This window comes from Camelina sativa, chromosome 18, assembly GCF_030686135.1.
Source record: "Camelina sativa cultivar CO46 ecotype springtype chromosome 18, ASM3068613v1".
Lineage (NCBI taxonomy): Eukaryota > Viridiplantae > Streptophyta > Magnoliopsida > Brassicales > Brassicaceae > Camelina > Camelina sativa.
In genome coordinates, this window is record NC_141897.1 from 12,605,678 (window position 1) to 12,629,216 (window position 23,539).

The 23,539-nt window shown below is 35.3% G+C and overlaps 4 protein-coding genes and 5 pseudogenes across 6 annotated transcripts; 5 read left to right on the forward strand and 4 right to left on the reverse strand.

The window, feature by feature from the left end:
* Positions 1-1,890: 1,890 nt before the first annotated feature.
* On the reverse strand, positions 1,891-4,152 carry LOC104763276 (uncharacterized; annotated as a pseudogene).
* Positions 4,153-4,979: 827 nt separating this feature from the next.
* On the reverse strand, positions 4,980-6,001 carry LOC147922832 (DNA replication complex GINS protein SLD5-like). The gene is made up of 6 exons (XM_087497802.1): positions 5,926-6,001; positions 5,813-5,818; positions 5,571-5,665; positions 5,445-5,525; positions 5,109-5,184; positions 4,980-4,999 (listed from the first exon to the last, which is right to left on the reverse strand). Exons 1-6 carry the CDS (start codon positions 5,999-6,001, stop codon positions 4,980-4,982), a joined length of 354 nt encoding a protein of 117 aa, XP_087353928.1.
* A 351-nt stretch (positions 6,002-6,352) lies between these two features.
* Positions 6,353-7,122, forward strand: LOC104763278 (agamous-like MADS-box protein AGL97; annotated as a pseudogene).
* A 719-nt stretch (positions 7,123-7,841) lies between these two features.
* Positions 7,842-10,456, reverse strand: LOC104763279 (isoleucine--tRNA ligase, chloroplastic/mitochondrial-like; annotated as a pseudogene).
* A 210-nt stretch (positions 10,457-10,666) lies between these two features.
* LOC147922833 (putative F-box/LRR-repeat protein 9 pseudogene) lies at positions 10,667-11,555 on the forward strand (annotated as a pseudogene).
* Positions 11,556-14,496: 2,941 nt separating this feature from the next.
* Positions 14,497-17,400, forward strand: LOC104760904 (putative polygalacturonase). 2 transcript variants are annotated; one of them, XM_087499081.1, is made up of 6 exons: positions 14,497-14,944; positions 15,217-15,516; positions 15,895-16,015; positions 16,091-16,265; positions 16,364-16,434; positions 16,524-17,400. In XM_087499081.1, exons 1-6 carry the CDS (start codon positions 14,936-14,938, stop codon positions 16,571-16,573), a joined length of 726 nt encoding a protein of 241 aa, XP_087355207.1. In that variant the 5' UTR covers positions 14,497-14,935; the 3' UTR covers positions 16,574-17,400. The 2 variants fall into 2 exon arrangements, with proteins under 2 accessions (XP_087355207.1, XP_087355208.1); XM_087499082.1 differs by having other exon boundaries at positions 14,709-14,948.
* On the forward strand, positions 16,703-17,400 carry LOC147922834 (putative polygalacturonase pseudogene; annotated as a pseudogene). Its single transcript, XR_015588745.1, has one exon. The product of XR_015588745.1 is annotated as a putative polygalacturonase pseudogene (transcript).
* A 102-nt stretch (positions 17,401-17,502) lies between these two features.
* On the forward strand, positions 17,503-20,214 carry LOC104760906 (uncharacterized). Its single transcript, XM_010483900.3, has 6 exons — positions 17,503-18,322; positions 18,570-18,772; positions 18,875-19,133; positions 19,215-19,300; positions 19,396-19,490; positions 19,594-20,214. The coding sequence occupies exons 1-6, from the start codon at positions 17,906-17,908 to the stop codon at positions 19,815-19,817; spliced, it is 1,284 nt and encodes a 427-aa protein (XP_010482202.1). The 5' UTR covers positions 17,503-17,905; the 3' UTR covers positions 19,818-20,214.
* On the reverse strand, positions 20,199-21,969 carry LOC104760905 (protein DEHYDRATION-INDUCED 19 homolog 7). Its single transcript, XM_010483899.3, has 5 exons — positions 21,616-21,969; positions 21,385-21,521; positions 20,898-20,975; positions 20,571-20,806; positions 20,199-20,487 (listed from the first exon to the last, which is right to left on the reverse strand). The coding sequence occupies exons 1-5, from the start codon at positions 21,692-21,694 to the stop codon at positions 20,382-20,384; spliced, it is 636 nt and encodes a 211-aa protein (XP_010482201.2). The 5' UTR covers positions 21,695-21,969; the 3' UTR covers positions 20,199-20,381.
* Positions 21,970-23,539: the final 1,570 nt, after the last annotated feature.

Consider the following 23,539-nt stretch of genomic DNA (forward strand, 5'->3'; position numbering starts at 1 on the left):
CTCGCCTCCAAACTTCTCCTCTTCGTCCCACACAATCCCATGAACGAATCCAAGCCTCAGGAGCTACGAAAACTCACAAACAACCAAACAACACACAATATCACAGAAACAAAGATCTTAGCTTAGATAAGCCATGGTCATGCACTCACCTTAGCCAACAAATAGATCTAAGCCCAAAGGACAAAGCTACCACCACAGAAACCTTCCCAGCACGTTCCTAGCCTTGGATCTTCACTCTCACAGCAAGATCTCTCCAAAAATGCCTTCAAATCTCACAAACTCTCACAAGAACTCTTAGAAACTGTTTTCTCCTCTTTCTCTCTCCAAAACAACAAACGGCGACCAAGACAAAAATAAAACACGACCTAGGTCGTTTTCCCACTTAAATATCTCGGTTCAATGATTTTTCCTAAACCAAACCGGTCCAAATCGATAATTAAATCAATCTGGTCAAACCAGAAATAAGTGGTGTTGACCGACACCAAATGAGTGTCAATCGACACCCACCCCCAAAACGCGGAGTTTTGGTTCGCGGGTGTTACAACTATAAACATACTTTTAAAAATGACCCAAAAATAAATGGAATATTTAAATAGGAAATATAATTAAATACTTTCATCCAAATACTTATCTTGAAATACACATTATAATGTTTTATTGACTCTAATAAATTTATTTGCAAAACTAAAATAGCAATATTTAAATTATAAATGTTAAACATGCATTTCAACCAAAATCCAATATCTATTTCCAAACTAGAAAAAGCTACATTTTCATCCAAAAATAGTTAATAATGTATAACTCTTATATGACATAAGAAATACTACCAAAAAATAAAACATAATTTTATTTTTAATTTAGTTACAAAAATATATTCCCGCTGTATACCGCGGGTTAAAACCTAGTGTATTTTATAAACCTGACACATTTTTATTCACTTTTCTATTCCATCTCATCAAACCCATATTTTGTACTAACTTTCATTTTTGTACTTTCATAGTGTTTATAGTAATGCAATCAATAATTAATAATAACATTTAGAAATATTACATATATAAGAAAATATATTAATATGTAATGATTGCATATCTATAACTTTCACATAGTTTATGTGACTCCTATAACAATGAAATACTCCATCCGTTTTGATTTAGTTGTCGTTTTAGGTGGTTTTCAATAAAAATGTTTGGTAAATATTCCAGTTTTATCCCTGTTGTTTTAATGTTTTGACCAATAAAAATTGATATAAAAATTAGTGTATTTATTACCCAATTAAATAATAATTTTTCATATGCTTTTAACTACAATTTTCCTTATAAATAAAAAGATACACATTTTACTAACCCTCATATCTCAAATCTCACATAATATTTTTATTTAACTAATATTGTCTTAACTAACAATCATTACTCAGTAAACAAATAAAAACAAATAATTTCTAAAATCACAGAAAAATCCAAAAACAATGTAAATTAAATCTGTGCGTAGCACGAAGTGACTACTAGTAATATATATATGAAACAAATCAGATTGATAGAACATCACAAATTTAATCAATGGTAAGGTTTACATTTTAGACATTTTAACTCTGAGATTACTGTATTTTAGAAAGTGTATACATTGCTTGGTTTTAAATCGCGCATAGCGCACCGTGGCACAAACCTCCTCTTAGTGTGCCATACGCCATGGCACATGCGGCACATCGCAACATGGATATGAGGCGCTTGGTGTTTAAAAGAAAGAAAATAAGAGGTTTTCTGCTGAAACTTATTAAAACTTTAGTAATTTAGAATAAACTAGCATAAAACAATCCAATCCATCTCAAAAGAAACTAAGAAAGTTAAAAAAAAAAAAAGAGATAGTTCTTAAACCCAGTAAACCACTAAGGCTCTAATCAAATTGAGTATTCTCAAACTCATAGTCATCACGATCCAAAAGAGTATCTTGAAAGAGCTCTCCTCCACCAAAATCCTCTTCCACATCATCATCATCTTCATCAACCAAAGTCATACCACTAGAAGGTGGTTTACGAAATGCTCTTGAACCACTAGAAGTACTAGCGATACCTTTTTCTTTTTCAAATCTACTTGAGGCAGCTGCTGATCAAGTTGCATAATAAGGATCATTAGCTCATGTGCTCTCCCCAACGACGTTCCATGTCAAATCATCATTTGCAAACACCATATCATCACCTTCATTATCAGAGCTCCCATCCATTCTCCCAGTAAGCCACTCATTGTTGTCATCAATTTCTTCTAAGAGAATAGGATCAACAATGTCTTTCCTCTTGTATCGACGTTGCAAAGCACGATTGTATTTCACAAATACCATGTCATTCAATCGATTTTGGGACAATCTGTTCCTTCTTTTGGTATGAATCTGTTACAAAAAATATATATTATAAGTTGTATGATATTTTTTTGTGAATAATGTAACTACTAAAACAATCAACTTAAGGTTACTTACTAGTTGAGAAACACCCCAATTCCTTTCACAACCAGTAGCACTACAAGTGAGGCTAAGAACTTTTATGGCAAATTTTTGGAGGTGTGGAGTTGAAGATCCATAAGAAGACCACCATTCCGCTATAAAAATAAAGAAATTGTTAGTTTTATATAAACTTAGGTTATAAACATAAAGATGTCAAGCTAGAGAGTAATTACCTGGTGATTTTGTAGCTTTATGCCTTATAGCCATATGATAACCAAATAGACCAGTTGCATTTTTAAATTCATCTATCTCAGACATTATCTTGTCTTGAGTCTTAATTTCTGGAACCAACCTGTCAATACAATCATACAAACCTTTCAACACTTCTTCACAGTTTGCATCATCATATTTTCCATATTGGATTTCTGGATTGAGAAAGTAGCCAGCTGCATGAAGAGGACGATGAAGTTGACACTCCCATCTTTTGTCAATAATTTCGAATGCAGTTTTGTAGTGTTCTTCTCTCCAGTTGAAAGACTTCATAATTGTCTCCTTTGCCTGATCCGTGGCTGCATACATGTATCCCATAGGAGGCTTTATCTCTCCATCAACCATTCGAAGAACTTGTACTAGAGGACCTGCCAACTTCAGCCCATATAAAACATTCTTCCAAAAACTATCTTGCAAAATATATGTTCTTACTTTATTTCCTCCTGCTTCTTTTGACCACTTGGAATTATTCCATTCTTCAGAATGAACCATCTTTCTCAACTTGTCTTTTTGCTTATGAAACTGTGCTAGCGTGATGAAAGTTGTTGCAAATCTTGTAATCGTCGGTCTGTGCAAATTCCTTTGATTTGTGAAATTCCTCATCATGTTCACAAGAGGAATATGACTATAAATATAGCCATTCATGAATATACACTTTTGTATAGCGCTCTTCACATTTGCCATTTTCCCAAGATCTTCAAGCATTAGATCAATGCAATGTTCTGCACATGGAGTCCAATAAAGATTTGGTCTTTTAGCTTCAAGTAATTTTCCTGAAGTTTATATACACCAATAAAAAATTAGATTAAACAAATAAAAAAATTAAAAAAATATTACAAATCTTAAAAGATGTATTATATCTATTACCAGCTTTCACATAGTTTGATTCATTGTCCATGACCACTAGGACAACATTTTCTTCTCCTACTTCCTCAACTATCTTATCAAGCAATTGAAATAACAATGTGGCATATTTCACAACTTCTGATACATCCAAAGACTTTAGGAAAACAGATCCTTTTGGAGAATTAACAAGAAAGTTAACTAAATCCTTCTGAACAACTGAATCACGCCATCCATCAGACATAATTGAACAACCTTTAGTTGCCCACCCTTTCTTGTGCTCTACTAGTTGTTTATTAGTGTCTTCTACTTCTTTCTTAAGTAAAGGAACTCTTAACTCATGCATGGTTGGTGGCTTTAATCCTGGACCATATTGTCCAACTAATTCAAGCATCTCCCCATAACTATCTAAAGTTTGCAAAACCTTGCAATACCTCTAACAGTTTTCTCCCTTAACTCCTTAACACAAGCTCCAAAAATTCCTTTCCTTTCCTTTCTAGCATTCAATATATCGGGAGGTGTAGAAGTGACAAACCTATCAAGTGGACCGTGGTGTCTTGGCTTTTTTGGCTGGGGACGTTGCCGTTTGTTACTTGGCTCACAATCCATTTATTCTTCCTCATCATAATCATCAAACTCTTGAGATGGTGGCATCATAGATCGTCGGTGTAGTATTGTTAATTAGGCAGAGTCACACTTTACTTGTTTAGAATCACCATCACTTTTCCTTTTGTTCTCATTTTTATTATTTTAGTGAAGGAAAAGTTGGTCTAGAATCGGATATTTGTAAGGTCGCAGAATGGTTGTGACACTTATTAAAGATTCTAAGAAGATGGATAACGCAAAATATGGTTCCTTGATTTAAGAAGATTGTATTGGGACACTTATTAAAGATTCTAAGAAGATCCATGACGATAACTATGCACGAGCCACAGAATGACAAGTTTCTATCAGGACATAAGGAAACTCATACAATATAAAATTTCACTATACAACTCAAAATCATAAACATTGAACAAAACTACAACAGAAGGTAGCACCACCCAAAACTTATGCTATGTTTTGAGTTCAGATCAGTCAATTTGGCCAGACTCGATTGCTCCTTTACAATCTTGTAACTTATGAAGTAGAGATCACCGCCCTCCATCTCCACAGTCTCGGGGCTCTCTCCTCTGCCAAAGTGTTATGAACCAACTATTTGCTTAAGAATTAAGAAATGATTGAAAGCTTAGCTCCCTCTTTACCCTAATTCTCTCTTGAGATTAAGGTTAATTCTTGGGGCTTCCTTTCTTATTAATCATAATAGAACCTTATATAGGTTTTCATACAATTTAATCATAACCCTAATGCATAAAAGATATCACTTTAAAATAAATAGGAAAATATGAAAACCAACTTCATAAACTAAACCACCAAAACTATTTAATTAAAATGTCCTAACCATACTCTAATCTACCTAACAATGATCACATATCACAAAGTAAGTAAAGGCAAAAACCCACACATAGATTACAGTAAGGTTGTGTGTATAAATGTGTATGGGGGAAAAAAGAGAATTCTCTCACTCTTCACAGAGACGACTGAGGGAGACAAAGTTGTTGTTTCGACAAACAACAAAGGTGTCCAAATGCGGCTGCGACACTGTAAGTTCACAGATTATAGTAGTGTTCAGTAACAGACAGAGAACTCTAGCTATTGTGTGAAAGAAAATATGGTTCAACTATATAATGACAAACCAACTCAGAATATGGTTCAACTATATAATGACAAACCAACTCAGAATATGGTTAAAATTGATAAGGTTAACTGGTTAAGGAAGGTAAGGTACCCATATCGCCCACTTCACTTATAAGTGATCGCTTGAGAACCGACTAATAGTTCTCAGGCAACTTAAGCAGTACAGTCTCTTCGAAATGCTTTGCTAAATCATCAGCACACCTGTCGATGTAATAATTTAAATATATATGACTGACAATGTCGAGCTATTAACGTAAATTTGTAAGAATAAAGTAAGAATAAGCAAACACCTTCTCTTGCTCAGGAGCTTGAGGTTGTGGAACATAAACTTCTCTATTTGCAACAGTCAAATGAAAACCATTGGAGAATGACATATAAGCAAAGTCTATAGTAGCAACAATTTTGTTACAAATATCGCTGAGAACACATTTGTACTACATATAACGCTTAGCACAAACGTTGATACTATCAAGCAAAAGACAAGTGTATTAACTAACTGTCAAGCAAACATTCCATTTCAAATATCACTAACCTCTTCCTAAGAGGAAATGATCAAAAGCAAATCTCAGCAATAAATCCATTGCAAATATAGATTTTTTTCAAAAACCAACACAAACAAAAAAATTAAGGATTTAGAGATCTTACCACAATTAAGAATCTCAGGCGCCGCTTTCTCGTTACGCCACACCCTCTTCAATAGCTTAACGTCCGATGTCGACATCATTGTTCGTAATCCGCCCATGATCCATCCCCCCTCGCCTTCGCGTTACGCGATTTTAGGGTTCATATCGAGCCCAACAAATGTGTGGGCCTTTAAGCCCATTCAATTTTATTTGAACCGACGAAGCAATGGTTTAATTCGGTTTAGTAAATTAATTATGTCCGTTATCGGGTTTGATGTGAGGGTTTAGGTTAAGGTTATTTCCTTTTCCTTTTACTACAAAATTAGGAAATCATCATATTAAGCATCTTCTTGGCAAATCACAACAAAAGAAAACTCTCTCTCTCACTGCTTGTAAGAAACAAAAAAACCCTCTAATCTCTCTTTGATCGTAAGAAACAAACAAAAAGAATGGTGAAGAAAGGTGGAATGAAGACGAAGATTGAGATTAAGAAGATCATGAAGAAGAGCTCGTTAGGACCTATATGTGTCAAACATCGTAACGGACTCTTCAGTAAAGCTTCTCAGCTTTGCCTTCTCTCCGGTGCACAAGTCGCCGTCTTAGCGACTCCTTCTTCTTCTGAATCCAACGTCTCCTTCTACTCCTTCGGCCACTCCTCCGTCGATGGTTTTGTCTCTGCTTTTCTCTCGGGACAACGTCCTGTTCATGTTCCTAATCCTGAGGATGACAAAGCGATGAGGGAGGACGTTGGTATCTGTTTGACTCGTAAGGATCTAGGGTTAGGGTTTTGGTGGAACAACGAGAGGCTTATCAGATCGGAGAATCCGCGAATATTAGTGATGCAATTGATTCCATGTGGACGTTGTTGGGTAATCTCACGGAATTGCGTGCGGATGAAGCCTCTTTCGTTAATAATAATAACAATCAAGCTTTCGTTAATGATGATCACGAGGACCTGAAGAACAACGAGAGGAGCGGTTTTATCTTAGACGGCATCACTGAAGAACAAGATCAGATCCTCCCGCTTTGTGAAAGCTTCTGCGTTACGGACAACAACAACAACTCTTTTATTGAAGAAGTAAACTTGGATTTCGATCAAGAGCTGGATATTGATCAACTCATTGATTTCGATACTAATTTTGAAAGCTCCCTTGATAATTGGTATACTCATCAGGAGATTGGTTTGAACCTCGATCAATGTTTTCCATATATCAGCTAAATTGATCCAACTCAAACTTTGAGCTTCAGTTTAGGTTTATTATGTAATACTGTATAATGTTTGTGTTTTTGTTTCTATGTTTTTTTTTGTTGTATTTGTGGTTTATTTCAAAATCAATTATTTTCATTAATCTTCTCTGATCAAAATAGGAATTACAAATCAACTTGTATATCTTATTTGATACTATTGAATTTGCATTGGTACCTAACCAAAAAGTTAATTCTATACAATCAAGGGCAATTGTCATAAATACCACTAAAATTGGTTTATATTCCAAAAATACCACAATTTAGTTTTTTTCCAAAAATACCACTAATATGTAATTTTTTCCAAAAATACCACATAATTGAATTAAAGTTTTAATACTAAAAACTAATCCTTAAATTCTAAATACTAAACTTTACCCCTAAAAACTATACCCTAAAACTAAATGTGTCAACCCAAACCTAAAAAAAAACAATTACATCTTTAAAAATCAATTTTTGTGTTTGTGTTAATTTTAGAAAAAAAAAAAACTTTTGTGCTATTTTTGGAAAAAAAAAAACTTAAATGTGGTATTTTTGGAAAAAAAAACCTTTTTAGTGGTATTTAGAAGAATTTTTTTGTGGTATTTAGAAGAATTTCTCTACAATCAATTAATGAGCATTTACAACAAGAAACATGACTGTGTCTAGCAGAGTGTCAGCCTCATTCTTTGCTTCACTCATCTCAAGCTAGTAATTTTGTAGCCATGCCTGCATCTGTAGTATGCATATACACCTTTGCTTCTAAAGTGGAACCAATCATTTTCTCATTACGTGCGAGCACCACCACTTTGACGAAAAATCTGTGTAAAGAACAACACTATTCTGTGTAAAGCTTAGAGTTCGAAACCTACTCTCCAATCATGAAGATTGCCCAAGAGATATAGTAATGTTCCCCTCAACTTCCTGTATTTATCAGACATTTGACGAAGAATCTGGAGACCTATCAGTACATCCCCTGTGTAATCTAATCTACACTAGAAACCCAAAGACGCATAACATCAGCTCCATAAGCAGGTGCGTCCTGTCATAAAATGACAAATCCTTGTCAAAAAACAGATTTGTTAGGTACTGAAGATGTTTTTAAACAAGGGATAGTATTGGTTTCTGTACCAACGACGAACCTTTTGAAATTTTCCCTCCTTCAATGACCAAATGTGGGTCCTCTACGTTACCTAGAGACTTGCTCATTTTCATACCCTTCTCATCCAATACAAATCCATGTGTTATATAAGAGCTGAATAATGGGCTTTTCCTATACAATCATGCAAAATGTGAAAGAAAATAAAATGAAAAGCCACTTTACACCAAGAAAGCTAAAACATGCAGAATAATCCCAATTTAGAAGGCAATCATCATGGTGTGCAATTATCACTTTGTGTTGCAATGCTTGTTAACAAAGAACTCTTGAACCACCCACGATGCTGATCTGTTCATTCTAGATACACATCTGCAGGGAAAGTAAGACCCTCACGTTTCCCCAATACACCAGCCCAAGAAGATCCTGACATACAGATGAAAAAGAAAGTGATGTAAAATAGCTGTTGAGTGCTTTGTGCGACTATCTGATTTTAATTATATTTCTTTTATCATAGTACTTGAGTCAAACTAGACATCCATTGTATCAGTCCCCTTTTCATAATCAGCTGCTTTATCACCATAACTCTCAGGAAGTAGGTCTTCCATTGACATATACCACCACGTGTCACTACCGTTATAGCTGCCAAACAAAGTATTCAAATAAGGTTACAGAAAACACAACCAGTAAATAATAACCAATAAAGAGACCATACTCTCTTATAGGCCCTTACATTTAACATGGTTAATTGTCTCTTCTTTCGTCTTAACATGATAAAAGGCCGAAATAGGGACACCCCATGTCCTTTGTCTCGAGATGCACAATTCAGATCGAGTGGAGGTCATGGTAGATATTCTGTTTACTGCCTGAATGACAAATTGCCAGAATTAAATTCCAAACAATATAAGGAAGATGCTGCGTCAAGCAGTATGATATCATCTCAAAATTGAGAAAATCCCAGAGTAAGGTGTATCAGATCATGTGGCTCATGTGCGTCTCCTTTCACAATTAACATCCATACATGATACTTTTAAGCCGCATACTCAAGAAAAATATCAACTCATAAACTCTGTATGTGTTCAACTAGGTACCTGATGTGGTATCCATTTTACAATGTTGATTGCATCTATAGTGGCCGTGCTAAACCCCTCAACCGATGCAAACCACTGCTCAGTCGCTCTAAAATATTGTAGGTGTTCGCCAATCGTATGGGTATTTATGAGCTGCATGGCAAAGAGGAAATTAAATCATGAGACTCTGAAGCAAATGTTTCCTCAAATGGTTCCTCAGAAAGCATCTGAATCAAACTCACCATAAGATTCTTCCATGACCAGAGACATATTTTCATCCAGGTAACTGACAACAGCACTATTCCCTTCTCCAAGGACAGAGAGCCCTCTAAACTGTCCAGCTTCTTCAGTGAACTTTCCTTCATCATCTACTGGAGAGAAAAGAGGCAGCCCATACTTCAGGCCGGTTGCATAATCCTCATGACCATGACCAGGGGCAGTGTGGACCAACCCTGTTCCTGATTCCGTAGTTATTTAATCACCCCCCTATAACGACTGGACAATCTCTGTTATCAATTGGATGTGTACCTACAAGCATGAGGACACACCATAAATTAACTAAGGGATTCAGTTTACAGTATCACATACAAAACCGAAATTCCTATCTACTCTCTAACTTAGAATATAACCTGCAGTTTTCGAGATCTGAACCAAGGAACGTTTTACTTATGATAAGCTTCACACCCCATTTTGTTTCTAATGCTGGCACAAGTCAGTCGCTACAATCACGAAAAGCTTTTGTTTATTCATTAGAACCTTCCCAGACATTTTCTTTTTGTTGCCTGTCACAGCAGATTCATCTTCTGAGAATGACTGCACTTCCACAACAGAGTACTGAAGCTTCGCATTCATCGCGATAGCTTGATAAGGTCCCAATCAGAGTAGTAAAGAACACAAGACACCAAGGTTTTTAATAGGTAGTTATGACTACCTTCTATGGTTATTTTTATTGCTTTTATAGAAGAGACTATTGAGTCCCAAAGAGATGAGGAGAACACCAGAAGATAAACACCAAAACCCAACGTAATTATCCTACCCTAAGATAAAACCAAAACAAAAGATAAAGCCAAAACCAGAACACCAATATCCAAAGCCGACTCAATCCACATAGGGAGGATTAGGCCGACGTACGCGTGTGGGCCGCTCATGATGCTCGAGCCCATCACAGCTGAAAGTTAGACAACAAGTAAAGGAAGAAGAGTCGAGTCACTAAGTGTGCTTATACAAAGAGTATTTATCAATTTGAAAGTTGAGAGAAAGATATACTAATTTGGAGAAAAGATGTGAGAAAGAACGGATAAAAAGTAAACTAGGATGCAACTTGACTGCTGAAAGTAAACTAGGATGCAACTTCGTCTTTTGCCTCTGCGGCGATGAAGAGAAGAGAAAATCATAGCAACTGGGTGGAGCTTCCGCCGGAGTTGACGTCTTTAATTCTTCTCCGTCTAAGCATGATTGAGATACTCCACGTCGCTCAGATGGTGTGCTGCTCATGGCGACGCGTATGTAAAAGACCCATCGATGTGGAACAAAATCGATACGGACGCGAGTCCCAAAAACTTCGAAGCCTGGAGGTTCGACCTCGAGGACATGTGCCTTCACGCCGTTGATCTTAGCCGTGGAGGCTTGCTGGAGATCAACATTAAGAACCTCGGGAGCGATTCTCTCCTCACCTACATCGCCGATAGGTTCTTTCTTTCTTCAAATCCCTAAAACTCACAAAAATTTAGGCTTGAGATCTTTTAATTTTAGTAAGCCACAAATGCTGTGTTGTCTAGGGTTTGAGTTATATGAAATGCCCCCAAATTGTGGTTGAGTTTGTTCCTAAGTGTTGTTGATAAAGGTAGTAGGAAAGAAGGTTGTTGCCTTGTTCTTATTATAAGCAGTTATAACTCTTATCTTATATGCAAATCAAGTAATCTTAGACGCCTTGGAGTTATTGACTGTGGTGAAGAAGTAACCAGCTATGGGATTCTCGAAGCTGTTGTGAAGCTCCCATTGCTTTAAGAACTCGAGATTTCTTCAGACTCGTTTATCTCAGGATGGGATTTGAAAGTTGTAGGCAAGTCTTGTCCAAATCTGAGGACGTTGATGATAAGGCGGTTGAAGCTTAAAGTCACGAATTACTTGGTGCAATCTGGCGATGATATTGCTAGTGCGTCGACGACATGCCAGATTATCTCAACTATCATTCTGACTCGTATTATGACTAAACAAAGCGCGCGGTCGGAGTATCTTGAAGAATGCAGTGGCAAGTTGTAGTGACTGGTAATCAACTTGTTCATGTCCTCTTTTCAGTAAGTAGTTTCAGTGGACGTCTGTCTCCCTCTTTTAACTTTTGAGTTTGAGCGTGTAAATTCCTCGTCAGAGTAAGAACAGATTTAGCATGTTTCTTTCAGCGCAAGTCACAAACTCATATATGAACATCGCCTTCTTGTCCGGTTAAGAAGGATTAGACTAATTACTAATAGTGTTCAATCTTTGCAACGTTTACACATTCTCTCGTGTCGAGTCTGTCGACACCAACGTTTTACACATTTCGTCAATGACTACCTCAGCGGCTCAGCATAATCCATGGTGTCAACATTGACGCCTAGCACGTTTCTCATCAATGCCGATGATAAAACGATTGTTATCAATGTCAACGTAAATCATCACCAATAAACTAGCAGCAAAGTTGAGTTTGAACCAAATCCGGTTAGATTTCGATTCTGTAATAGTAACAGAATTAAGGAATTATCGTTTATATATTATTCAACGAATTAATACCTGGCCCACATGTAATATTTTTGTTTTTGTTTTTTTGTAGAAACATTGTTATAAAAACAAAATTTAAATATCTAACGTAATAAAAAATGTAAATAAAACAAAACTCAAGTATATCATCATATCAGTAACTTTGATGAAATAAAAATAGAAACAGAAAAAAACATAAAAGGGAAGAGAAAAAAAAGAAGACAAAAAGTGACTGGCAAAATTAGTCATTCAGCTTATTTCAGTGTCAGCCACATGGCTTTTTTTTAAGACTTTCCCTTCTCTTCCCCACAATTCCCTTTTTTATATTCCCACATTTACTACATACATTCAAACTTCACTCATTTTCATTCTCTTGTTTTTTTTTTTTTAAACCTTCTCTTGTTCTATATAATATTACTTCAAAATTTGATATTCTTGGCACATAAAGTAATATATCTTATATATATCTGTTAATATTTTGATGTTTTATACTTAGAGACAAATTACTAAAATGAGATATTAAGTTAATTACAAAAGTAGAATTGAAAAAAATAATAATCAAATAATAACTAGAAACAAGATATTTAAATATGATAATAATTGATTAAAAATAATTGTAACTGGCAGTTTCAGCTGATCAAATATTATCCACAATAATCATCCACATCATAGTTTAAATATTTTCAAAACCATTACATATAAACCAAATATTAGACATAATAATTTTCTTTCATCTAAAGACTCTTTATCGGAATCTTTCAACGTCTACATTAGACCAAATACTATTGATGAACACCAATAATATTTTTTTCCACAGTGAACCGATAGATAATTTAAGTAAATGATATTTAGTTATTTACATACTAGATTTGGATCGGCACGTACGTACAACGTTGATTTCACTAAGTTTGTTATGAAGTTTGAAATATATTATGTATGTACCAGATTTTTTTTTCTAAAAAATATATGTTTGTATATAGTTTGAAATTATTTTGAAAATGTTAGTTTGTTTTAGTTTGTAAAATGTAATAAAATTCAATATATTTGAAAGTAATATATGACAAATCAATATATATGTAAAACAATTGTAAAAATAGTTTCATACACCATAGTTGAGAGTATTACTTTTCGATAAGTAACATATAATTAGAGGGTATAACATTTATAACTAAAACTAAGATCGGTTGTTTACATTCATTTTGTAACTTGAAATAATAACGGTTTCACCAAAAAATTTGGATTAATGTGATGGTGGATCCTGATCAAATAAGAACCAAATTAGTGATTGATTAGATTAATTATTATTAAACCCATAAGAAAAACTGCTAAAAGATTAAAATTATTCGATCGGATGACCTAAAGTGTCAAGCTTGTGAAACTCATCTCAATAGGTTTGTCTGGTAATGAATTTAATATTTTTTGGCCCGTAGAAAATTCACTTTATGAAACCACATGAATAATGTATGCATTCGTCTTACTTGAATTTGTAAACCGCGTGGGTAACAGGCATTTGAATAAATTATTTTTTCTAATATGTAAGATATATTTTAACGAATTGGGTAAAAGATTATGACGGAATACTCATATTTTCATTTCTGATATTCTCAAACTCTGTAAAATATTCAAATCTACTCAAAAATTTTCGAAATAATCATCTTAAAGTAGGCATATACCCATTCCAAAGTTGACGCATACTCAAATTAGTGAAATTTTTAGAACTGAATATAGCTACCAAAAAAAGTTTATATTTGAACTTATTATCCAATTGTTTTTACATTATAATGTTTTTATTTTATTTTTTGGATTATATATTTTTATCTTATACCCGCTATAATTAGTCATGATATTTGAAATAGATAAGTTTATGGAGATTTTGAATATATTACACCCGTCCCATCTTCTATTTTATAAGAAATAGTTTGTCAACAAATTTTTTTAATATATTCAAAAATAGAAATGTCTATGAAAATGTTTTTATTATACATAAAATTAAAATAAAAAATTACTATTTAATTCTTAAATGTGTAAACATCTTTTTATTGGATTTCAAATTTTAAATATTTTTCCATTCCTAAACATCTTAGAGTTCTAGACCATTACACTCTGACATCATATTGACGACGACAAAACAATGAAAAAGACATAATAAAAACAAAAACATTAGAAAAAAAAATCAAACACTAAAAAAAATAATTTCTTATCTAGAAAAAGTTACAAAAAGAAAACCAAACACATGCACTCTCTAAATAAAAGACAAAAAAATCAATTTCAGACAACCATTTTTATTTTTTTCTTTACGAAGACAAGCAAAAAAAAAGGTCGTTTTCTCTCTCTCTCGGCCGGTGAGTGAGAAGATCTGTCGGCGATAATACGTTACCATTCTTCTTCTTCTCCATTCTTTGTAGCCAAAAAAAAAAAAAAAGGTAGTAATTGCAAATTAGTGGAAATTAATGATAAAATTTACAACGCATTAAATTAAAATATAATCTTATTGTTTCTCATTTACCACTTTTGGTTGTTTTTTCCTTAATATATTCAATAATCTATAAAGTCTTAAAATGCTAATACGCATAAATAAAGGCTGTCATTTGGGATTAATTTTGCATTTTTTTTATCTATTACTTTTTAATGTAATTATTCTATACTATAAAATATCATAATTTGTCTTTCCTTTTTTCTATCATTTCAATCATCATCATAAAAAAAAAAAAAAAAAACTTCTTCTGTTCTGTGTTGTTCTCTCTGTGGTCATCATAACTCTTCTCCTTCTTCTTTCTTTCACTCCTTCTTCTTCGCTCTTTCTCTCACTGTCGGGTTTACATTTGGGCGCGAAAAGTTCTCTCCTTTTTTCCCCTGCCTTTTTGTCTCTGACAGCTTTCTTTTTTGTTTTTGCGTTACAACTAAAGATGATGCCAGTAAGTACGTCTTCTTATTATTTTGATTTAGTTCTTAACTCTCCTTGTCCTTTGCTGTCTTGTCCGAAATTTCCTTGATTGAGACGGAGCTTTCGAAACTCGAATCCCATTCGCTTTCTGGGTCTTGTTCATTTCTCCGGATCCGTTTGAGAAATGATTCCTTTTTGTTATCTATTTATTAGAATCGAACTCAATTTATGTTTATCGTAATCGGATCTGAATTTTGGGAGCTCTTAGTAAGAGTTTTATGTTTTTTTTTTTTTTTTTTGCAGGTGGAACTAGTTTTGTTGGTGGCATTGAGCTGTGTGATTCCGATTTACGGCGGCGTATGTGATCAGAGACCGAAGATGAGAGAACACATAATGAGAATTACGGAGTTTGGTGCTGTGGGAGATGGTAAAACGTTGAACACACTTGCTTTTCAGAATGCTGTCTTCTCTCTTAAGTCTTATGCCGATAAAGGTGGTGCTCAGCTTTTTGTTCCTTCCGGACGCTGGCTCACTGGTAGTTTCAATCTCACTAGTCATATCACTCTCTTTCTCGACAAAGACGCCGTCATACTTGCCTCCCAGGTATGTCTCTGTGTTCTACGCCTCTCTTTGTCTTAAGTTTTTTGATCATTCTATTGCGTGTGTGTGTGTGTATGCCTCTCTTTGTCTTAAGTTTTGATCATTCTAAAGATCAGAGTTTGTGTGTGGCTTAACTACTCCATAGAACTTCCTGGTTAGCTTTAGAGATTTTCATGTCTTTTCCTGATGGAGTAGATTTGGTGTGTAGAAAACCCCAAATATGGTGAACTAGGCATTGTGGCTTAGGATGACCTCTAGCTCCATTTACAATACTGCTTGAGTGATTCAAAATGTTCTAGCTATGTACCATGGTCTGCATTGTTACCAATCAGAACATTTGTGTCTTTTGGTTCTTACCTCGAACAAAAAATCTGTATATAGGATCCATCGCATTGGCAAGTAGTGGATCCATTACCGTCGTATGGACAGGGCGTTGATCTACCAGGGAAGAGATACATGAGTTTGATTAACGGTGATACGCTACATGATGTAATAATAACAGGTAATAATACATGATTTGATCTTTTCATTTTTATTTTGTTTGTCAATGCTTATGTTCCATATTTTTTGGTCTTAGGTGATAATGGTACTATAGATGGACAAGGCCTGGTTTGGTGGGATCGGTTTAATTCTGATTCTTTAGAGTACAGTCGCCCTCACCTCATTGAGTTCGTCTCTTCCGAAAATGTCTTTGTCTCAAATCTTACGTTCTTGAATGCTCCTGCTTATACTATCCATTCGGTTTATTCTAAGTAAGCATCAGTTTGAAAATTCCTCTCTTATTATTGTTAGCTCCTTTGGTTTTGAAAAATTTGGTCAAATCTTGACTTTGGTCACTGATCTTTTGCAGCAATGTATACATTCATAATGTAACAGCTAATACTTCTCCTGAATCTCCTTATACCGTCGGCATTGTCCCAGGTTAGTTGTTATGCAGATGCAGAAATAGGTGCTTAAAACAATTGTTGCAGCACTAGAATCTCACCCTTGTTTTCTATTTTTTCTTTCAGATTCTTCTGTAAATGTGTGTATCCAAGATTCTACCATCAAAATGGGGTAGGATGCAATTTCCCTTAAAAGCGGTTGGGACCAATACGGTATTTCGTATGCAAGAGCTACTGCAAACGTCGAGATAAGAAACGTTCACCTCGGAGGAGCTTATGGTTCCTCCATTTCCTTTGGTAGTGAAATGTCTGGTGGCATATCTGATGTCGAGGTCAAAGATGTTCACATACACAACTCGTTAACCGGGATTGCCTTTAGAACAACAAAAGGAAGAGGAGGTTACATAAAAGAGATTGATATATCCAACATCAATATGGTCAATGTTGGTACTGCGTTTATAGCCAATGGTAGCTTCGGCACTCATCCCGATTCTGGTTTCGACGAAAATGCTTTCCCGCTCGTGAGTCACATTAGATTACATGACATTGTCGGAGAAAACATCAGCATCGCCGGAGGTTTCTTTGGAACCAAAGAGTCTCCTTTCACATCGATTATCTTATCGAACATCTCTCTGTCGATCAAGAACTCGGATTCTCCTGTTGACTCTTGGCAATGCTCATATGTTGACGGTTCATCAAAATCCGTAGTCCCTGAACCATGCCCTGAGCTAAAGAGTTTTGATAGTGACTATGGTAGAGCTGAGTCCTTATAAGAGTCGGTTCCGCATGATTCATATTTGTTTGTTAAAGATAGCTAAAAAAGGTAAGATTCTTTTTCTTTATTCCCCCCACCCTCCAATAAACCACAGTGTGTAGAATTTAACCTGTTCAAAAATTCACCCTCCATTGTTTGGTGTTGTTGCAGCTTGTGAGATTTTATATAATCTTGTACAGGTTCATTTCTTCATTCATGTGTGTGTAATCAAAGAAAATTTTGTTCAAATCTTTTTTTTTTTTTTCTGTAATTGGGCCTAATTAGAAAGCCCAGTCCAATAAGGAAGAGTTGCTTCGTGGTAGAGACGAAACCATTCGCTTACCAAACACTGGAGACACACCTCTTCATTTTCCCAACCATCTTCTTCTATTTTTCGCCACACCCGTACCATAATATTTATTTTTCCTTACTGTGCAACCCCATAAACTTAATTAATAAATAAACTAATTGAGTGATAGATAAAAATATTATTATTAACAACAAAAAAAAAAATTTCCCATTTCCTTCCTTCATCTTCCCCAATCTCTTCTTGTTCTAAAACCCTAGAAACTCACTTAGTTTTTTCCCCCAACTCTTTCACTTTGATATCAACCAGACTACAAAGAAAGAAGCATCTTTTAACTGTCTTCTCTTCTTTAGTTTTTCTGGGGAGGTTGAAATTTTCAGTTTTTTTTGTTTCAATTTGTTTCGAAGCGATCGATTTTTTTTTTTTTTTTTGGGGATTAGCGTAACAATGTCGGGTTCAGGAGGTGTTTCAATCGCACGTACAGCGATCCGTGGTGAGAATCGGTTTTATAACCCACCTCCGATGCGTAGGATGCAGCAAGAGGCTCAATTGCAGCAACAACAGATTAGGGAGAAGCAACGGCGTGATGATGCTCAAGAAGAAGAGGTGGTTTTGATGGATAAGGAGCGGAGGAAGGCTGCGAGTGTTGTTGCTATGCCTCCGCCGAGGTCTAGGAAAGGTCTTGGTGTTACGGAGACTAGTACCAAGAATCGGGTTGTTGTTTCTGGGTCGGATGTTTGTGCCGGTTCTTCTGATTCTTCTTCTGGGTCGGGTCGGTCGAGTCGGGTTCAGAGTGATGGGTCTAACTTGGATCGGTTCTTGGAGCATACTACGCCTGTTGTCCCTGCCCGTTTATTTCCCATGGTAAGATGATTTCAAATCTTGAGTCTTTTTTGCTTCATTTGCGGCTCTGCTTGAACTGGAGATTTTAGTGTGTTGTGTTTGTAATCTCGTTTGTATTGTTGATCTAAGTAAATTAGTGAGACTTTGTAGTCATACTTTGGAGTTGAATTGGGAAGACTTTGGGACTATCTAGTGATTTAGTTTAGAACTCAGTGCAAGATTTGTTGTGAGTATTGATTATTGCTGCGTGTTTGTTTTCTTTTTCTAGAGGAGCAGGTGGGAGCTTAAAACGCGTGAATCAGATTGCCATACATATTTTGTTCTGGAGGATCTTTGGGAGTCATTTGCAGAATGGAGTGCATATGGTGCTGGTGTTCCTCTAGATATGCATGAGAGTGACTCCACCGTCCAGTATTATGTGCCTTACTTATCTGGTATTCAGTTGTATGTTGACCCGTCGAAGAAGCCTAGGTTAGTCGTTTGAGTTGTTTAAGGTTTATTGCACGAAAGAGCTCTTCTGTCTTTTTTTCTATTTGATGATTTTGATTATTGTCTTTTTTTTTTTTATATTAGAAAACCAGTTGAGGATAACGAAGGAAGTAGTGAAGGAAGCAGCAGTAGTAGGGTTGAGAAGTTACCTAATCATGCTAAGACTATGCAGAATGAGGTGGGCTTGAGTGTCAACGGACTGAATAGAGTTAGTCTGAGAGATCAATCTGTTGCTGGCTCGTTGTCTAGTGGAGAAAATGAGATCAGCAATACTCAGGGACGGTTACTATTTGAGTACTTGGAGTATGAACCTCCGTTTGGCCGTGAACCTCTGGCTAATAAAGTAAAATGTCCTCTTCAAACAAAGACAGCTCTTTCCGTTGTTTACTTTCAATATTTTTACTAACGCTTTCATATACACCAGGTCTCGGATCTTGCGTCAAGATTTCCCGAGCTCATGACATACCGCAGCTGTGATCTTCTTCCCTCCAGTTGGGTCTCTGTGTCATGGTATGTTTCATGTGAACCCTCTTGTGAGTCTTGAGATCATTGCTTATGCGTGGACGGATATGAAATGACGATTTTTTTAATTTTTGGTGTCTTAGGTATCCAATATACAGAATACCGGTTGGTCCAACACTACAAAATCTCGATGCATGCTTTCTAACGTTCCATTCTCTCTCAACACCACCTCCTCAAAGTAAGTAAAGCCTATGACATAATGTGAACATGAGATCGTTACTATGTTCTGATCGTTACAACCTAGTGTGACCTCTTACACTGTTGTCTACGTATTGGATCAGGTGCTATGGGTTGCAGTGATTCAGAACGAACGACAAAGCTACCGTTGCCTACTTTTGGACTTGCATCTTATAAGCTGAAAGTATCTGTGTGGAACCAAAACAGAAGTCGAGAGTTCCAAAAGATCACTTCTTTGCTACAAGCTGCAGAAAAATGGCTCAAGCGTCTGCAAGTTGATCATCCGGACTACAGATTCTTCACCTCTAACAGCCCACAAGTGAGGTGAAAATGAAAGATATTCTCTTGACCATCGATTTGCCTCTGGTCTGATCAGAAGACCCATTATCTGCTGCTCTTACTTCACATATAAAGTCTCTCTTACACTGAAGAACCACCAAAATAGTGGCCAGACGCTTGCGTGTTTTTCAGGCGATTTAAGAGTCTTGCTGTTACATTTTCAGAAGATGCTTTGTGAATTGTTAGCCTAATCGTCCTTTATCTTCTGATACGTAGTCTTTTGCTTTTTCCTGAATAAGGATTTGAGGAGCCCATATAGTGAAATTTGCGAGGAGTGCTTTTGTAATGTTGAGAAGCAACACTTTTTGTGATACAATTTGATTGCTGAACTGAAACACAGCTTTGGCTTATATATCAATCTCGTACCAGGTTTTTATACTGAAAAAGTTTTAGCATTGGCATATTTCTGAGTCCCTGACATAAAAGATACCTCAAGAACATTTGATTACAACATATACTCTCCATGCCCTTATGCTATAAGGCCTTGCTACATACATTGAGACTAATGTATGATTTCTTGTTACACCATTACAATATAAGATATGGAGAGGGATTAGAACTTGTCTTCAAGCATGGTTGACCAAAGTAATCCCCGCACAAACCCACTCTTTTTCGCTTTCTCTTGATCTTCGTTTGAAAGTGATACTTGTCTTGTGTTGCTGTCAAGTAGTGACAAAAACAGGATCTATGTGAAAACAAACCGAAGTAGCGCATGTTTTAATAGGACAGCATGAAACTATACCTTTTAGGGGTGTCCCTAGGTGAAACTTCTGCTACGGAGTCTACTTCAGAGATGGGTATAGCCGAAGGGGGGTTGAACATAAAGGATGAGAGCAGAGGATCAGAATCTATATTGGACGAAGGAGTGAAAGTAGAAGACCCTCCAAGAGACTGTAAGTTAGCTTCACGAAGCTCGTTTTTAAGCGTAAGATAGGCAGAGCTATATCCACCTTTACGCAACCTTCTCCTTCGCTGCACGTAAAGTCTCTCACTGTCAAGGATTACACAAAATGACTCTTCAAACTCTACCAAAACCGTTAAAGATATTAACCAAATTTCATAAGGATATCTTAAATATGTTCCCATGCTGCGTTGTAATATGGCCAACGATGTCCAATCCCACCCTCTTTGTGCAGACAGGACATACCTAGTACAACAATCACAAGCAAACTCTGTTTTAATATGACCATTCAAGCACTCTGTTATCACATCAAAGATGACACACAAGGAAAACTAATTAACTACTTACATAATCCTGTAATTCAGAAGCATTGCGAGATACAACACTTACTTGATTAAGCTAAATAATGAGTAAAAATGAAACACGTTCCATTTCAAGCAAACTTCAAGACCTTGGGAATGTTTCTGAATTAAACGATTGTATAACAACGGGTTACAATGCTCACTTGATTAATCAAAACAATGGGTTAAAAAGCAACAATGTTTTCCATTTCAACAAAGCTTCAAAATCTGGAAATTAAACCTAACCAACCTAAGAATCAATCACCATGGAACTCTTTTATTGAAAAGAAGTCAAAGTAAAGAATTCACATTACCCCATTCTTAGCCTCGAGAGGATGATTCACATCAATATGACAACAAAGCCCAACAATATCAAACTCATCTGCACAAAACGGACACATAAACTCTGCTTTCGAATCGTCTTCTCCTTCCACATCTCCCAAACACAAATCTGCCCCAACCCCAAATAAAAAGAAGTATTTTTTTTCCACCATTAAATCACAACAAAAGGATGAAACTTTACATATATACCATCTTCAACAAACCTGAACGAGATTGGTAACGCCGTGAAGAAGACGATGATGAAAACACAGAAGGACAGCTGATCCACGAATTCGAATCCATTTCTTCTTAGTTGTTAAAGATTACAAACACATGAACAGAGAATTTACAGGATATGTTATTTTGATTAAGAAGAAACTGAATCTAATAAATTAACCAAACCCTAGAAGTAGAACGATGTAAAGAGAAGAGAGAGAAGAGAGAGAAGAGAGAAGAGAGAAGAGAGAGAGAGAGAGAGAGAGAGAGAGAGTGGAAACAAGAGCTGTGACCAGAACTACTGGTTCGGAGTTTGTTTGTATTTACAGTCTTGACCAAACCGAAACAAGTGGTTGTGTTTCACTGTTTTGTACTGCGTTTATTAGTATATTATGTTTCACTTTCACACGTGGCTCGTGTGTTTTTTGTTTTTCTTTTTTTCTCTATGATTTTCCTTTTTTTTTTTTTTTTTTTTTTTTTTTTTTTTTTTTTTATATACACTATTGAAGGTGAAAACGGCGAAAATCAACCCAAAAAATTTGCAGAACGCTTTTTTATACCCAATCTATAACTCCATGCATTTATTAACCTGAACCGACAAATAATTCAAATTTTCTACCTAAACTTTTTAAATTTAGCCGATTTAACCATCTTAATAAACGGTGTTAGTTGATCGTTTAATGGTGCTGAGTCAGACGCCAATGAAGCTATCACGTGGCATCTAGACATAGATTGGGTATGAAAAAGCGTTCTGCCAATTGTTTGTGCTTTTTATCAGAGAAAGTGGATAGAAATATGCATGTTTTGAGAAATTGACATGCGTTAGTCGGGTGGTGAGATAAGTATAGCACATAGCAAAAAAAATCAGATTAATTCTAAATTAATCAGGGACAAGTTTAAGGATTAGATAATTAAAAGAATAAATATCAAATAAAATATAAAACTATATTATTGTCTTTAAAATTGTGGTAAACACATAAAAACATCTTTTTAAAAGAAAAATTTATGATTTGTATTAAAACTTATAGATTAGTTATTGTAAAACAAAATAAACTCTTAATTTAAATGCCTAAATAACAAAAATATATATATTTAATTTATATTTGGCTCCAAAAACAATCAGTATACAAAAAATAAAGTGGGAAGTAATCGGATTAGACAGTTATAATCAAATTAGATATGCATAATCAGATAATTGATGCTAGGCGGGAATTAGTCAATAATCGAAACAGAGATGGTAGGCCTAGCGATTTTACAGAGCGTAATCGGAACTAGGCATGGATTTTTAAAACATGAAAAAATATTTATTTTTATTTTTTTTTGACAAACAGAGAAAATATGCTTATGCTGACAATTCCTCCCACATCAGCTCATTTGAGTATATATTTTATATTTGTTGTTAAAATAATACTAAAAAGTGGATAGCAACTGAAATTGAAATGACATTACATCTAAACCATATAGGTCTGTTCTTTTGTTGATCAATGTCCCAGCGACTGCGACTAAAAATTAAAGAAGGAATAGCTGAACTGACAACATAATTTATAAAAAAATCAGTCGCTGATAGTTTTAGAGATTATGACATGTATTAATTTTAGAATTGCTGATTATTGTGGCGACTCCTCCATTCCTGCATCACACCTGTACTTTTTTCAGCGTGAACTCCATATTTTCCATCGACATCTTCGTTAATGCCCTTTGTTGTCGTATTGTTTTGATAGCTCCTACGTCTATTGTCGTTTTTCACAATCACTGTTGCTAAACCAACGATCAACAAAAGAACATACCCTATTTGTTTTTTTTTGTATGCTAATAGTAACTAGCAAGTAGCAACTTTGGTTTTTGTTCTATTAAATAAAAAAATTCAATTATACACAGACAAATATATATATATATACACATATTTATTGTTTTAGAGTAGTTGTAATTTGT